This window comes from Musca domestica, unplaced genomic scaffold (assembly GCF_030504385.1).
Source record: "Musca domestica strain aabys unplaced genomic scaffold, Musca_domestica.polishedcontigs.V.1.1 274, whole genome shotgun sequence".
Lineage (NCBI taxonomy): Eukaryota > Metazoa > Arthropoda > Insecta > Diptera > Muscidae > Musca > Musca domestica.
The window spans coordinates 17394-35111 of record NW_026712290.1 but is presented as its reverse complement, the minus strand read 5'-3'; the positions used below and the strand labels follow the sequence as shown (position 1 = coordinate 35111).

At 33.5% G+C, this 17718-nt stretch overlaps 2 protein-coding genes across 2 annotated transcripts; both read left to right on the top strand.

Annotated features, from left to right (window-relative positions):
• Positions 1-2272: 2272 nt before the first annotated feature.
• On the top strand, positions 2273-5193 carry LOC101896357 (lectin subunit alpha). Its single transcript, XM_005186670.4, has 3 exons — positions 2273-2414; positions 4684-4798; positions 4873-5193. The coding sequence occupies exons 1-3, from the start codon at positions 2295-2297 to the stop codon at positions 5103-5105; spliced, it is 468 nt and encodes a 155-aa protein (XP_005186727.3). The 5' UTR covers positions 2273-2294; the 3' UTR covers positions 5106-5193.
• A 910-nt stretch (positions 5194-6103) lies between these two features.
• LOC101896182 (probable serine/threonine-protein kinase DDB_G0282963) lies at positions 6104-15584 on the top strand. The gene is made up of 11 exons (XM_020037903.2): positions 6104-8497; positions 9388-9816; positions 9881-11131; positions 11196-11685; positions 11828-12066; positions 12124-12314; positions 12387-12548; positions 12614-13003; positions 13066-13204; positions 13938-14311; positions 14369-15584. Exons 1-11 carry the CDS (start codon positions 6860-6862, stop codon positions 14841-14843), a joined length of 5778 nt encoding a protein of 1925 aa, XP_019893462.2. The 5' UTR covers positions 6104-6859; the 3' UTR covers positions 14844-15584.
• Positions 15585-17718: the final 2134 nt, after the last annotated feature.

Genomic DNA, 17718 nt, shown 5'->3' with positions numbered 1-17718 from the left:
GAGATGTTGTATGTATCATGGTACAATAAGGAGGTAGAACAGCTTCTTAAAACTAAAGAAATGCAGCACTGAGGCCCGCTTCCTGCCAGAATTACTCAATATTATTTGCAACAAGTTGTTTTCATTTATTCGAAATTATTTGCTTATTTTTAAAATGGGTCAAACAGCGCGAAAGATGAATGAAATGCCTGGATGTTCTCTTATAAATATGATCCTAAGTGCTTAATCTTCAATTCCGTGGTAAATCTGGTTAATATCATTAATGCGCGCCCCGCAATTTGAGTTTCTTCCAATCATTGATTTTGAAAAATTTTTGTTTGTATTTTTCAAAACAACAAATACATACACAAAATTGACAGAAGTCGCACACACTTAGAAAAAAAAATTGTAATCAGCTGGTAGCTCTGCCTTACCTTTTCATTTTACCATGGTATGTATGTATAAATTTAAAAAAAAATTGTTAACATATGATTACGTGATTTTACCGTCTTAGTTCTACCATGGATTGTACATATGTGTTCAATTGTTTTAATAAAATAATTCTTGAACTTATTTTGATTCTATTTTTGCTTAAAAATTATTAAATGCGTTTGATTTCAACACAGGAAAGTTATTTAAAAATTCTCTTAAGAATATCATTTTCATTATTTTGCCATCTATGGTTTTATTTATGCAAAAGAAGGGAGAGAGAGGGAGAAAAGAGCTGATTCGTTTTCGCTCTCTCTCCTATGTACTCATCAATTTCTCATAAACATTGTTTGTGTGTGCCTTGCCAGTCAGACAGTTATCATCTTCAGTTAAATAAAACTGTATGGTCACATATCGAATTCTATTTTTTGCTTAAAAAATATTAAAAGAGTTATAATTCAACACAGGAAAGTTATTTAAAAATTCTCTTAAGATTATATCTATCATTATCTGGCCCATCCATGGTTTTATTTATGGAAAAGAAGGAAGAGAGAGGGAGAAAAAAGCTCATTTGCTTTCGCTCTCTCTCCTATGTACTCATCAATTTCTTATAAACATTGTCTGTGTGTTTCTTGCCAGTCAGACAGTTATCATCTTCAGTTAAATAAAGCTGTATGGCCACATATCGAATTAGTAAAACAAAATGTCATTAAACTCGAATTTTCCTTAAAATTAATGATATTTACATGGTAGAATTGAGAAAGAAAATCATATTTTTTCATTTTTGTTGATGAAGTGAAATGAAGTTACATTTGACAAGGTAAATTGCAGAAAATGCTGAGTTGGATGCCTGGTTGATGAATACAGGTAGATGCATCAACGCTTGGGAACATTGATATGTCAAAATAAGAAAGCATATGCCGGTGTGTAATAGCAAATATTATGAGTCATATGTAAAATTGCAATTTTAACATATACGCGGAAATACATAAGGATAATAAAAGTGAGAGCACATATGTAAAACCCTTATATTCGGATAGCAGTTTTAGTAATGGAAATGACAATTTTAATCCAAATCGATTGTGTTAATCCCTTTATATGTAACCGTACTCTAAGGGAGAATGGAGAGAAAATTTATTGCCATCATTTTACAAAAATATTCTCCAAACCCGTTCATAGTTTATACGATTTTGTGGGACTGTGTATATGGTTAATAAAGTCATACTTCGGATAGCATACTCTGCTGATGATGGGAACAACTTAAACCAGAAAAAGTACTTAATTCCCTCTTTCCTTGGAATATATCATGACAAAATTAATGAGTTAAAGTAAATTCAAATAAGGTTTTCCATCTTTGCATTTTTTAAAATTTACCTTGTGTCAAATTTCACTGCATAGAAAGCACGTTCCCATCTCTGATTTGTGTATCTACAATTGATTTATAAATAAGCATTTTGACAATGAGATGTTTTCAAATGAATAATTTTGAAAAAAAATGTAAATATATAATTGCGCGACTTTACTTTCTTAATTCTACCATGGAATATATTTGTCCTGAAAATTTTTGATATATTTTTAGCATCATTTAATTAAAACCTCAATCCTTTATTAAAAATAATCCATCAACAGTGATTCAGTTGTAATTTTTAAATCTCTGTGATTAAGTAAAAAATATTATTTTCAAATCTTTTATGTATTTTTTTTTTTTGCTTTCAATATTTAAGTATTTTTTATGCAATTTCTCTGGTTGCGATTAAAAAAGCCAAGTCTCAATTGCGATAAGAAAACCAAAAAAAAAAAACACACAACCACAAACAGACGGCAAGAACAATTGCCCGGTCCCGCTATGTAAATATATATCGTGTTTTAGTTATTTGCGTGGCGTTATGGCGCGTAGATCGTTGTTAGTTGCCGCGTGCATTTGTTGCATTGCCATCGGCATTGTACGGGCCAAGCTGTATACCTCAACACAAAATAATACATATTTTATTGAAGCGCGTCATAAGGTATGGAGAAATTTTCGATAAAGAGGAGGAGGAGGTTTTATGGAAAGATTAATGGAGGATTTAATGGGACTTGGAAGCAGGAGTTGTTGGCGATAAAAAATTAGGTTTTTCTTTGAAGACTAAAAAGTGAAGTTTATAGAAGTTGTAATCCTTATTGATAAGGAGTACTGAAAAATATATGGTCTGTTCCAGAACTGCAAGCATGTAAAGGTTTTTTTTTTACTACGATAACCGATTTGTCACTCTATGATATCGAAAAAAATGTAAAACTTGTATATACTTGCAGGTTTTGGAACAGAACAAGACTTATCTACGCTTCTTAAGGTGAGAATACATAGAGCGCTTTTTTTGGCTGGCTTAAGTCATCGGCTGGCTTATTCATAGAGAAGCAAAGGAGTTTTAGGTTGACTTAGTTCGATTTTGGCCCTAGGTTGGCTTAGTTCGGTTTTGGTCATACGCTCCTTTGTTTTTTTTTTTTTTCAAAGAACCCAGCCGATGACTTAAGTCAGACAAGAAAGCGTTCAACGTATTCTTACCTTTAAGATGCCCTTATAAACGATTGAAATTATGAATTTGTGGTCGATGAAATTCTCCAATCAAATGACAAATACGACTGAAAGTGGATCAGTATTTGTAGATATTAGACATTTTAGCATTTCTGCGCTGCTGCAGAACTGAAAGAATATAAAAGCTTTGTACTACGATAACCGGTTTCCTTTTATGATATCGAAAAAAATTGCAAAACTTGTAGATACTTGCAGGTTCTGGAACAGAGAAGACTTATATACGCTTCTTAAGGTGAGAATACATAGAACGTTTTTTTTTTTGGCTGGCTTAAGTCATCGGTTGGCTTCTTCGTAGAGAAACAAAGGAGTTTTAGGTTGACTTAGTTCGATTATGGCCACAGGTTGATTTAGTTCGATTTTGGTCATACGCTCCTTTGTTATTTTCCAAAGAAGCCAGCCGATGACTTAAGTCAGACAAAAAAGCCTTTTATGTATTCTCACCCTAAGGTGTCCTTGTAAAGGATTGAAATTATGAATTTGTGGACTGTGAAATTCTCCAATCAAATGAAGAATACTGACTAAAGGTGAATCGGTATTTGTAGATACTAGATATTTTTGCATTTGTGCTCTGCTCCAGAACTGCAAGAATATAAAAGCCTTGTACTACAATAACAGATTTTTCCTTTATGATATCGAAAAAAAATTGCAAAACTTGTAGATACTTGCCGGTTCTGGAACTGAGCAAGATTTATATACGCTTCTTAAGGTGATAATACAATGAACGCTTTTTTTGGCTGGCTTAAGTCATCAGCTGAGCACTTTGTAGAGAAACAAGGGAGTTTTAGGTTGACTTAGTTCGATTTGGGTCCTAATTCAAAATTTATTTATTTATGTTTACAAATCCATTGCATACACACAAATCAGAGATGGGAACCTATTTTCTATACATTTAAGTTTGACAAGGTAAGTTACCAAAAATACAGAGATGGGAATGCTTATTTGAAATGACTTTACCTTTTTAATTTTACCATGGATTTTCAATTAATGATATCAAAAAAATAAAATAAATAAAACTAATAGATTCTTTCAGAACTTTTAAGGTGAGATTACATAAACAGCTTGAAATCTTGGCATGACATATTTTGTGACATGTGGATGTCAGAGCCGCACTCGAATTCTGCCGTCGTTTCCCCTTATAATTTAACATTAATATGCGTAGTCATGATGTCAAGCTTTTTATGTACTCACACCTTTAATTCTCGATTTCAAACATTTCAATATTACCATAAAATCATTATTTCAAATAAGAATATACATCTCTGCATTTTCTGTAACCTATCTTGTCAAATTTTACTCCATTGAAAATTGGTTCTATGGTAGAGTAATACAGGTAGTCGCATCGACACAGCTGCTGGGACAATGAACTGTCAAATCAATTATTGAAATTGGAAATATTGAATGAAAAATTGTTAAAAATCGTTTTGATAGATGAAAAATAAATAAATAAAATAATAAATAAATAAATTTAAAAAAAAATTAAATTTTTTGACATATCAATGTTCCCAGGTTTTCCATGGTGACACATCATATAAAGGAAAACCAGAGCCGCACTCAAATCCTGCCGTGGGTTTTCCTTAAATTTTTTTTACATTAATATTTGTAGCCACGATGCCAAGATTTTTATGTACTCACACCATTATTTCTCGATTTCAATATTTTCAATATAACCTTAAAATAATGTTTTTTCTCCTCTTTTTTCACAGTACAATTGGTTTCAATCGCAAAACCAATGCACTTTACAAAACATGACCCTGCTGAGCATTGAAAATGCCGATAAAAATCGGGAGATACACGATTTAATTAATGAAAACTTTAAAGGTTTGCAAAATTTATCTTTTTCTTGACATTGCATATCAAATATTAAATTCCTCTCTCTCTCTCTCTTTCGCCAGATAAGGAGAAACCTTTGCTCTATATTGGCGCCAATGATTTGGCAAATTTGAAACATTTTTGTTGGACAAAAACAGGTCTGGAATTTGACTATACCAACTGGAGTGAGGGGGAACCGAATAACTATGGTGGCAACGAACATTGTGTCCATATTGGCCTCTATGATGATGACACCTGGAATGATGTGGATTGCTCGATGCGTTTTGGTTACATTTGTGAAGAGAACAAAAAATAAAAGCCAAAATGAGAAAAATATGGTGAAATTAAAAATTAAAATATTTAAAAAATATAAACTTGTGTTCGAAAAATATTCTTAAAACTTACTGAAATTTCTCACATTGGATCTGCAACACTTACAAGAGACAAACTTCAAATTTTACAAAACAAGTAAAAAAGCTGTAAGGGTGGGAATATATAAAGCGCCTTTTTATTTATGAATTCATTTTCCATGGACATAGCATCTCTAAAGAAATTAATAACTCAACAACATATGTTTACATAAGTTGATGTGTGGCCATACAGCTTAACTTTAGTCTAGTCGTATGAAAATAAGGCTATAGAAATAATAAATCAATGACATTTGTTTACATAATTTGATGTGTGGCCATACAGCTTTAGTTCAGTTTAGTCCTATGGAAATAAGGCTCTGTTTACACCATAAATTGCCAAAATAATAATAGAGAACTTTAACTTTCTTTAACTATTATTTTATTTTTTTTAGAAAAAAATATAAATAATATTATTCACATTGGGTTTACTAACTTCTCTAAAATTAGATATGTATAAACGCAAAAATAAAAACTCCATCTTGGTAATAAATGATTAAAATTTTACACAAGTTTTTTTTATTTGATACCAAATATCTACTCATAGTAGAATTATGAAGGGAATCTTCCATCATATAATTTTGCAATTTTTGTAATTAAAATTAAATTTTAAACCTTTGATGGTTGCTGTTGCCGAAATCAAGAATTATTAATTGTGAATTTGATATAATATATTTAACTAATTGTGCAACGAATTTTTATTTAAAGTTTAAATTAATATTTTTTTTTAAATTTAAATTAATTTTTTTTTGTGAGGAACAGCTATCATTTGTCAGTGATTTGATTACCATTTCCCGTGCTTAAATAACGAGGAAAGGTTATCACTTTCCTGTGATTTGCAAACAAGCTGCTATCATATCTCAGTGCTCGGTAATCAAACCGCCGTCAAACATACCATTTGACTTTGATGTCTGTCCAGACTTATTTTTATTGACCATTTGCTGTTGTTTGGAACGCCTTTAAATAAGTTCGGCGAAAAACAGAGAATGAGCTACATAGAACTATGTTTTCTGTTTAGTTTAGTGAGTGAGAGCAGCAATTTGTAGCACACAGTAAAAGGGGAACGTGAAAATTTCAATTTAAACACAAAAACAATGCTTGAAAATAACAAAATTTACTCTAAATCAAATGTGTAATGGATATTTTATAAAATAAATACATTATAATGTCGATGCCAGTGGTTTTTGGGAGTTTATTTGTTGTTACAAACTCTCAAATCGTGGTGCTCCTCCAAAAAACCAAATCTTAATGAGAACAAAAACAAAACCAACAACAACACAAAGACAGCAGCAGCAGCAGCAGCAGAGCAACTACATAGAGATATAAAAAGATTTTTTGTGTTGTGTTTTGTGATTTTTATGTGTTAAAAAAAGAAGCAATAACATTAAGGAATAAAAATGCAAATAATTAATTGATGAAATTAAAATAATGAGAAAACACAAAACAATGTGAAAAATTATGAAGTAATTAAATGTACTATTAAAAATAAATAATAAAGAAAATTATAAAAAGAAAAAAGCTGGACAAGACCAAACGGTAAAGAAGTGACGTCAAAACAGATTTTTTCTTTCATCAAAAACCATTAGCCAGCCAGCTAGAGCAGCGACTCTTAATAATTGAAAAAAAAAATTTTGCTTGAAAAAATCAAGAAAACTGCCCCAAAATGACGGACTGTTTAGATAGCTTATTCAGCAGTATGGCCAATACTTTCAATAGTGAAGTGGATCTGGATAATGCCGAAGTAAATTTAACGGAAGATAAAACATTAAAGTGGCGTAATTTGTCCAAAAATCAATTTGCCTCAAAAGATAAAGATAAGAAAAGCATTGGGGGAAAAACAACGCCAACAGTAGCCGCTGGGGCTACGGTGGCGATAACGACAGAGACGGATAGTCAAAGCGCCAATGGCAACAACAGCAGCTCAGTAACACTTAGTCCCAAAAAAGAAGAGGTAAAAACCGAACAAGAGGAGGAAGTGCAGGAGGTAAAACCCAGCCAGAGCCCCAGCAGCACGTCACATGCAGAACAACATGTTATCGTCGATAAGAAAAAAGAAATTGCGACAAATTTAGAAAATAATAATAGACAAAATCAAACAGGAAATTGTAATGTTCCAGTTAACGAAACAGCAACAGCAAAGTCCGAACAACAATTATTGGATATTAACAACGTTAATATGACCAATAAGAAAGTCCAGAAAAAAAGCACTAGCGGCGAAAATCATCAAGGTCAGCCAGTTTTGTTAGCAAGCAGCTGCAGCAGCTCTACTGTTGCTAACACCAACACACAGACGGCGGAGACAGTGAACCGAGAATTGGCCAAAGATAATGGTTCGAATGTAAGCAGCATAAAAGCGGAAGAAGAAAATAATCAGTCAAATAATAACGGCAACATAAATGGTGAAACACCCACAACAGCATCGAAACCAGAGACGCCAACGTCCTCATCTCCATTAACTGTGGTGGCTGCTGCCAATTCAGATCGACAACAAGTTGTTGCAGTTACAATAAAATCTAATGGCAATTCATCGGGCCATCGCCAACATCAACATCTTACAAACAAAACGGAAGGCAAAGATAATCATGATAGTGGAAATCTTCTTTTGCTCAATCAAAACAAAGATGTTGAGGTGAGCACCAAAACACCAACAACAACAGCGGCAGTGTCGTCGACGCCGTTATTTGTGGCTGATAATAGAGAGCAGAGAGTAACACCAGCTCCACCACAACAAGAGAGCACCAAAACACATGATGGTGACAGCTCTGCCGCGCCAATCTCAGAGAAAGAAACAACACATACTGTGGGCAACAATAACAACAACAACGCCGTTGATGTTAATGATAATAATAAGAATAAAACCAAAAACAACAACAACAACAATGCAAAAGCAAATCAAAATCAATCAGAAATGAAAAATCAAAATGCTGCAATTTCTTCTTCTTCCGTAAATTGTAATAAAAACAAATTAAAACCCATTGAAAAAGAAGTGTCGGAGATGGAGGACAGCAAAAAGAGAGTGGCGGCAGAGGTGTCAGATATAAATAATGATGATAAAATTAACACCCCCAACCAGTCAGAAGCAGAAAAAGAAGGGTGTTCTTTGGCAAATGAAAGTTCAAATGGGGGTGGCGGTGGTACTGGTGGTGGTCATGGAGGTGAGGCTAATAGTAAAAGTGAACCAGAAACGGCGGCCGGTGGCGTTGCTACAGCGGCAAAAGTCAACTGCACAGCTGCTGGTGCTGCTGCGACAGCGGCTAATGACAGCGTTGACAGCACGGGGGATGTTAAAGGTGCAAAAACTGTAAGTATAACAAGTATTTGTGAATGTGTAGTGTTTTTGCTGTTGTTGTGTTGTAGGGGAACAGGCTCTTAGCTGCCAAAGTGTATGAGTAGCCGTTTTTATGATAATTTTTTTTTTCTTAAAATGACTTTTGACTTTTGTAAAAGTGGGGGGGAACGAGATGACAGAAGAGGTGGAAAATAATTTGCCAATGGAGATTTGAAGTCGATTTTTGGGAAAATGCAATAGGGAAAGGTGTTATTTTTTAGAAACCCATATTTATAATGCCAATAAAACAATTATTGAATAATTGATGATGTAGAGCTTAGAACCGATATATACAGAGGTATCATAGAGGGCTATTTGGTCTGAGGTAAAGGAAAATAGCTTTTTGGTATTTTGAAAAGTTTTCATAGTTTTTTCTCCCTTAATAAAGCTGACTAATTAAAGTTTTTCTCTATTCTTTTCTTCATATTCATAATGGAAAAATGTAGCCATCCCTGTCCATATACTTGAGCTTCTATAGATCTACAAATAAATGATAGATCTATAGAAGCCATCCCTGTCGTCCCATCATGCCATAGACTTGAGCTTCTATAGATCTACAAATAAATGGTAGATGTAGATGATGGGATGACAGGGATGGCTACATTTTTCCATTATGAATAAAAGAATAGAGAAAAGCTTTTAAGTAGTCAGTTTTATTTAGGGAGAGTTATATAATTAAGCATTGCGGTCTTAGGGGAAGTCCATACTTCCCGAGTTTTGAACCTTAAAAGTTCCGTTAGTGGGTATCAATAGTACAGTCCCAAAAAAAAAACTCGCTTGAATTGGTACAGATTTACTTAATCATATCCCAAAAAATCAATTTCACTAAAATGTTTTTTTTTTTATTTTCCTTTTCATTTCAGGAGCCTGCCATTGAAACAGATGTCACAATGATCAATTTGGAAATTCCAACCAATATCAATGATGCCAGCATTTCCCAAGCTAGTCCAAATCCTGGGCAAGCAGAGAAAGAACAAACCGAAAAACCCAATGCAAATCAAACGCAAAACAAACGTGGACGTGGTCGTAGTAAGAAATCATTGAACACAGAGAATGAAGGACTAACAGCAACAACAGCAACAAACACACCAGCAGGAGAAACTAACACTGCGGCGAGTAGTGAACAACACAATTCACCAAATTCAAATGAACGCAAGGCGCCAGGACGAAAACGTAAACAATTAGATGAAGAGGTCACGGAAGGAAATACCAATAAACATGATGATGATGAGGGTAAACGTATGAGACGTAGTGAGAGATTGTGTAATCGTTTGGATGGTTTTAAGATTTTGGTAAGTTGGAGCTGGTTTTATTTTTTTAATAAAAAAAACTAATTTAAATTGTTTTTTTTTTAAGGATGAAGAAGTCTCCCATGGCCATGGCGGCGGACATCATGCGGATGATTCGCCAACCCGCAAGGCTCTACGCATACAAATTGATGAAAAAACACCACCCAAAAAACGTGGACGCAAAGCAAAAATACAACTTGAGGCTGAAAAGCATTCCGAGGAACAAATATCCCCCACTGGGGCTGGCGGTAGCAGTAGGCGCCACGGCAACTCAGCCAATGATGCTTCAGTTGTGCTACCAAAACGTTCACAGCGGCGCATAAAGCCCACAACAAAAATACTCGAAAATGATGAGCTACGCTATGAATTCGAAACCAAGAATATTGTTCGCATGACAGCCCAAAATTGGGAAAGCTTGGAACAAACAGATACCACACCCACCCATCAAATTGTACAAAATTCCACAACTGGTTCAAAAATGAAAAGTGAAAAATCCGAAGATAGTAGTTCTCAACAGCATCCCAGTGGTTCAAGTGCCATAAAGAAGAAACTTTTCCCCAAGTCACGCAAAGAAATGGAACAATTGCGAAAACCCTGCCCGGACATAGATAAATTCTTGCATGAAATAAAAACATCCAAATGGAATGTCAATCGTTCTCCGGAAGATAAAAAGCTAAGCAAGAAACAGCAACGGAAACTGGCCAAACAAAAGGAGAAACATTTTGAAAAATTGGGACTACGACGTAATGGCAGCGATGAGATTAGTGACAATGATAGTCTAAGTGATAATGAGGAATTTGTTCCCACCAAACGAGTGCAGGTGGGAAAGCCCAGTGTTACATTGAGGGTGCGCAAAGAATCTACACCACCACAGCCGCATGTCGGTACACAGCCAACCACAAAACCGGTAAATACATCCTCTTCCTCGACAACATCCAATACACGGCGAAATCAAGCGACAAAACCAAAACAAACTTCGAGTGAAAAGTCGTTGGAATTGGATGCAAAACAGCTGAGGAATTTGAATGCCACAGTGACAAGTCAGGCCACCAGTTCCAATGCCAAGAACAGTAATTTGATTTGTCTCTGCCAGGCTACTTCCAAATACTATACACCCAAAACTCCTGAGACTCAATATTGCTGTGCCATTGATAATATTGATGACTTGAAAGTGGGTTGTTCCAATCAACTCACTGGAGAAATACTCAATCTGTTTCGTCCCAGTCAGAGGGTGGGCTATTTGGTATTGTGTGATGATCACAAGAGACGCTTGCAGACGCACAATTCATGTGCAGAATGTGGTATCTTTTGTACTCAGGTAAGTGGTAGTGAGTTTCTTTAATTTTTTCTTATCTAATTTAAGGAACTATTTTCATTTTCAGGGTGAATTTGTCTTGTGTAAAAATCATCACTTTTTCCATGCCTCCTGTGCCCAGCGCATTGTACTCAGTTCAAAATACGATCCTCAACAACCTGCCTCGCGAAATGCTAGTCGTACATTGGTCTTAAAATGTCCCCACTGTGGTCTGGACACAGCCGAAAAGACCACAACCATAACCATGAAAAGTCATACAGTGCCAATATTTTCATCTTCACAGAGACCCTTGGTGGCACCGGTAGCAAGCAATACCAATAACACTGGTGGTGGTAAAGGCAATAATAAAAACAAAAATCCCACAAAATGTTTTACGGAGGCGCCTGGCTTCAAACCCAATACCAAAATTAACTATGAACAACTTATACCGGAATCGGTTATGAATGTTGTTGCTGCCCGGGGTCGAGATCGAAGTACCACTGTAAATGAGTTTACAACCAAAGATATGTATTATGCAGTCAAAAATGATGATCTAGAAAGGGTGGCGGAAATTTTGGGTGAGTGGTAGGATACAGTTTGGATAGTGATACATACTCTTGGATGGGTATCTCTTGGCTATAGAAGATTTACATGATTTCTATATATAGAAATTCTGATAATTTGGGGTTCTTATATTAATATCGGTTTTTTTTCTTGCAGTTTCCAAATATGATATCAGCAGCTGTATGCGTGAATGTTGCATGGGCACCTGTTTGCATTTAGTTGCCACCTTTGGCACCCTTCAAATGGCCTATCTGCTGCTCTGCAAAGGCATTGGCAGCGATTTTATCAATAAAATGGATCAAGAAATGCGCACAGCTGTTATGTGTGCCGTCAATGAAGGCAAATATGATATTGTCAATTTGTTTATACAACATCGTGCCGATTTGGCCATAAGGGTAAGACATTTTGCTTTTGAAATGATTTTTCATTACATATTTTATTTAAATTTTTAGGGTCCTGATGGCCATACAGTCCTGCACATTGCTGCCCGTACAGGAAATTTGGAGATAGTACAATTAATCGTCTATAGCTATAAGGCCAGTAAGAATATATCACAATTTTTAAGTTTTATTAATGCCCAGGATGATGGCGGCTGGACTGCCATGGTGTGGGCTGCTGAATTGGGTCATACGGATATTGTGAGGTGAGTAAATTTTATTGAAAAATATTCTATTAAATATGAAAAAATATAATAATTTTGTTTCATAACTTGCAGCCTACTTTTGCAACAAGGTGCTGATCCCAATATCTGTGATAATGACAATAATACGGTTTTACATTGGGCTGCCCTACACAATAACGATTTGGATACCATATCAGTATTATTGCAAACTGGTATCAATTGTAATATACAAAATGTTGAAGGTGAAACGCCGCTGTAAGTTCTACTTTCGTTAATGGTTATTTCTAATTATTAATTATTCAAAATTTTCCCTATCTTAGCCACATTGCTTGCCGTCATTCTAGTAAAAATCTAAGTTTACTTTTAATTTTCAATGGTGCCGATCTAATGTTAAAGAATCGTGCCGATGAGCTACCCTATAATTGTATACCAAATGAAAATTCCGATTGTGCCCGCCATGTGGGCTTTCAAATGCGTATGCATGCCTTACATCGCCGCCGTTCCCACATTGTTTGTGGTGATATATCGAATGGTCGTGAGCTGTGTCCCATACAGGCGCTGCGTAATGAAAATAATGTAATGCCAGTCGATGAATCTGATCAAATAATGTTACCAGATTTTCGCTACATCACCGATACAATAATTTTACAAAATTCAATACAAATCGATCGTAGAGTTTCGCAAATGCGCATATGTACATGTTTGGATGGGTAAGTGAGAATTTTTGTTAATTATTTAAAAATAAATATATATTTTATTTTTTTCATTTTAGTTGCATTACGGATGGCTGCCAGTGCACTGGTGCTTCTGGCCAAAGTTGGTATACCGCTGAGGGTCGTTTAAGTGTGGATTTCAACTTCGAAGATCCAGCAATAATATTTGAGTGCAATGATGTCTGTGGCTGCAATAAGGTAGAATAAAAGAATGGATATATCCCATAGATTATCCACTATAGAAGACCTCTAAGTCTTATATTGTGTATAGAAGACCCATGGATACTCTGTTGTTAAGAGAACATCTAGAGACTTTAAAATTTATATAGCAGGCCAAGAGATTGTCAGTTATCTATATAAAACCTAGATGTCTTATACTGTTTAAAAGGCATAAGATCTTCTGTTGGCTATTGAAAACCTAAAGGTCTAGTATTGCCTTCAGAAAACCAAGAGACCTTCTATTGTCCATAGAAAATCTAGAGGTGCTCTATTGTTTTTAGAAGACATATTGTCTGAAGAATACCTAGTGGTCTTCTATAGTCTGTATGAGTCCTACAAGTCTTCTATATTCCATAGAAGTGATTTTATGGCTTTAGAATTCTTAAAAGATTATTTTTTTTTTGGGTTTTAGTAATCCCAGATATCTTCTATGTCCCCTTCAGAAGACCAAGAGTCTATCTATTGTTCGTAGCTCATAAAAGTCCTAGAGGTCACATATTGTCTGAGGAACACCTGGTGCTCTTTTGTAGTCCATATAAGACCTACAGGCCTTCTATTTTCTTTAGAAGAACTAGAAGTGATTTTATGGCCTTTTAAATCGAAGAAGGAGTTTTGCTTTTTGTTATCCTAAATTCCTTTTTTTTTTGGAAATTATAGAAAATCTTTTTAAAATTCTTCTTCCAATATTTATTTTGTCATTCTCCCTTTTCAGCGTTTCTGCAAGAACCGTGTTGTACAAAATGGAATTACCATACCCCTGCAAGTTATGGAGTGTGAAGAGACCTTCAAAGGTTGGGGTGTGCGCAGTATGGTACACATACCCAAGGGTACATTTGTGGCCACCTACAGTGGAGAAATTCTAAGCGATCATGAGGCCGATCGTCGCATGGATGATAGTTACTTTTTCGATTTGGGCAATAATCATTGCATTGATGCCAATTATTATGGCAATGTCAGTCGTTTCTTTAATCATTCGTGTGAGGCAAATATTATACCGGTGAGGGTTTTCTATGAACACCAGGATTATCGTTTTCCAAAGATTGCCTTTTTCACATGTCGGGAAGTGGAGGCCGGAGAGGAGTTGTGGTAAGTGGTAACATTTATTTTTTAATACCTTTTAATCAGGTTTGTTTTGTTTTATAGTTTTGATTATGGTGACAAATTTTGGTTGGTGAAAAATCGTTATTTCTCCTGCAAATGTAAAAGTTCGAATTGTCGTTATGCCAATCTGCCACATTTAGTAAATGGTGCAGCAACAGCAGTCATTGAGGTAGATGACGACGACGATGAGGAGGATGATATAACCGATACGACCTCAGCAACGACCTCAACCTTAAATCAAACACAAAATATGGTTGCCACTACCACAAGTGCAGCGGGCCACAGCAGTGTGACAGCAACAAATCTTATACCAGCCGCAGCTGCCCAGCTTGTACAAAATTTGGAAGATGTTTCCATAATTAGTGTAAGTCCTCAGGTTACCTTAACTCCCATAAATCACCATAACAACAACAATAACGCCACAACAATTACAACCACTAATTCTTTGAGTGTTAATCAACATGACAGTGCTGGAGCAGCAGCAGGAGGAGGAGTCTCAGTTGGGAATCATCCCTAGCTTGGGGATTTGCCCAATTATTCAATTATTATTTTATATGACACTTAAGTTACAAGGGGTTTCCTTTACAACTACTTATACATATTGTTAATAACTACCAGACACACACACAACCATAGACATAGGACACAATCACTATGACACTTAACAAGAAATTATGTTAATTCTATTATTATTTTTCCTCTTTTTGGTAATTTTAATAAGCATTTGTATACAATGAATGAATGATTGCTTTGAGTGTTGAAATTAACCAAAAAAATCGATTCCTTACAAAAACAGAAATTTGAAAATTAAAATTTACAAATATTTTGTGGTTCCTGGTCATATTTAGATCTACAACAAAAAAAAAACACACACCCACACACAACTTTCAAAGCAATTCGTTTACTTTTGTCTTCTTGCAGAACAGAATGTAAGGCTTAAAGTTAACTTTAAAGAAAACAAATATCCTATTTATAATACATATGTCGTCTCTAACATTTAACATTTAAGGAATATAGCTTTTAAGTCATTGTAATGAAGTTATTTCTTTTTTTTTAGTTCTTAAGTTAAGTTCCTTCTTTTTATTGTGCCCTTTTTAGTTTATTATTATTTCTTTTTTTATTTATTTTTATAGAAATTTATATTTTCAAAAATATGAATTTACAATAGCCAAACGTAATATAATTTCAGATTGTTAGATAAGGACTGTACATTCAAATAAAAAGGATCACAAATCGGACAGCACTTGTTTGGAGAAAATTTTAAGAATTATAGCTACCTGTTTGCAGTATTTCCAATACGTAACATGTTTTACAAAAGCTTGCTTTTAGCTTGGATTTTTCAGAGCCTCCATTACCTATGGTCTTCATTCGAATGACTTTGAAGGGGACATTTTTGCCTTAGATTCAGATGCAAACACACAATAGACAGAAGACCCTCTTACATGTTTTCAATGAAGCGAATATATTTTCTCAGAACAGTAGAAATCCCAACATATTTTTTTTTTTTGTATAGAAGACTTCTACGAAGGCCTATGAAAAATAGAATTTGAAAAGTCTCCTTTTCATTAAAGTTTTTTCAATCTCTCCCATATGTTTAAACGTATTCTGTACACAGTGAGAGTTTTGGAATCCCTTAAGATCTTTTAAAAGGTTATTCAGCTGAAAAAATTGAAGACCTTAAGAAATATATAATAGAAGACACTTATTTTTGTAGGAAAAACTAAACTCGTTCCAGATCGTAGACCCAATGTAGTGGGAAGAGAAATCCTTGTAAGTCTCATCCTTAAGAGTCTTTTGTTGAAATGCATTTTAAGAATTTTTTTCAAATTTGGAATTTGGAGCTTGCAATGGATACTACTTGCCATTACAGAAAGTTGTCATGTCTTCGCATAACCTCATTTAAATGGTACCTCCCATACATTATTTGTATTAGCGATTTTAGATACATTTTTTAACAGAATTATTTTAAACTTGGGTATTTGGAGGTCGTAATAGGCACCGTCCTGGATAGCACTCCACACATTTTTATAGCTCAATATAACACTAACACGTGATATTCGGAATTTTTAAAATAGAAGTGGATTTTTCCTTTCAAATGGTGGAAGGTAATTACTTGTTTTTTTTTTTTTTTCTTAAAAAAATGAGGTTTTGAAGTTGAGGAGACCACTTCAAGACATTTTTCTTCGTCCTCAAGAGTTTTTATAAAAATGTTATTAAACGAATTTTAGGAAAAAAAACACGAGGATAGTCGTCTGAAAAATAATTAAAACCCTTGTTTCTTCGGGGAGCCGTGGATTTCAGCTCTTAAAATTATACTCTATCTAGAGAAGCTCCTATGACAAATGAGGGTCCTTTTTAATCATCCAAATTTTGTTTTATTTTCTTTAATATAACAAACTGCCATAGTTTTTTTTAAATATAATTTTTGAACTTATTTCAAAGTTTCTTAAGTACTTTTGTTGAGTTTTTTTCCATATTTGTATTATTTTTGCAGAACTGCAACAATTCTTTTTTTGTTTTTTTTTTTTAAATATTTTTTTTTTTTTAATTTTTTCCCTTTTATTTTTTTTGTATTTGTCATTATCCTGCATAACTGCCAAGAAATTTTTTCTTAATTTTTATTTATCTGGATTTTTGGTTTTTTTTAAATATTTTTTTACTTTTTCAAAATTTCTATTATTTTCTTAAACATAAATAAATGTCATTTATTTTTTTGTCATAGCTTTTTTTAAATTTATTTTTTAATTTTTTAAATATTTTTTTAATTATTTAGGCTTTCCCTAGATTTTTTATATTAAAAATATTGTTTTGATTTTTTAATTTTTTTTAACGTTGTTTAAAATTCTGTATTTATTAATTTTTTTATTTTGATTTATTTTTAATTCATTTTTTTTTTAATTTTATCAAATTTTTTTTAATAACTTTGTTATTATTTTAGATTTGTTTCTAACAGAATTATACAAAAAATATATACATATAAAATATATACAAATATACAACAGAAAACTAGAGAATATTTATAAAAAATAGAATATGCCATAAGTGCCTAAATATATAAATAATGGTTATAATTTTGTTTAGACATTTTTATCTATTTTTTATTAAAGAAGTTTATTATTTTTTTAATGTAGTGAATGGTTATAACTACAATATTGCATATTTTTGAACTATTTTTCCTTTAAAAAAAATATTTTTTTTTTTCATTTTTTTAATGATTTTATTTTTTTTAATATAATTAATAGTTTTTATTTCTTTATAATATAAAAAAGTATATGTAATATTTTTTACTTCAAAAATTACTCTTTATTTTGAATTAAAAATTAAATTTTTTTTATTTAAAAATTAATTTTTTTAAATGACTTTATTTTTCCAATATTATTAATTAATAAATA

Excerpts from the sequence above, each read along its gene's own strand:
- LOC101896357 (XM_005186670.4), top strand. The coding sequence starts at position 2,295 with ATGGCGCGTAGATCGTTGTTAGTTGCCGCGTGCATTTGTTGCATTGCC. Across the intron at positions 2,415-4,683 it reads TTATTGAAGCGCGTCATAAG|TACAATTGGTTTCAATCGCA; the intron begins GTATGGAGAAAT and ends CTTTTTTCACAG. Across the intron at positions 4,799-4,872 it reads AATTAATGAAAACTTTAAAG|ATAAGGAGAAACCTTTGCTC; the intron begins GTTTGCAAAATT and ends CTCTTTCGCCAG.
- LOC101896182 (XM_020037903.2), top strand. The coding sequence starts at position 6,860 with ATGACGGACTGTTTAGATAGCTTATTCAGCAGTATGGCCAATACTTTC. Across the intron at positions 11,132-11,195 it reads GTGGTATCTTTTGTACTCAG|GGTGAATTTGTCTTGTGTAA; the intron begins GTAAGTGGTAGT and ends TTTCATTTTCAG. Across the intron at positions 13,004-13,065 it reads ATATGTACATGTTTGGATGG|TTGCATTACGGATGGCTGCC; the intron begins GTAAGTGAGAAT and ends TTTTCATTTTAG.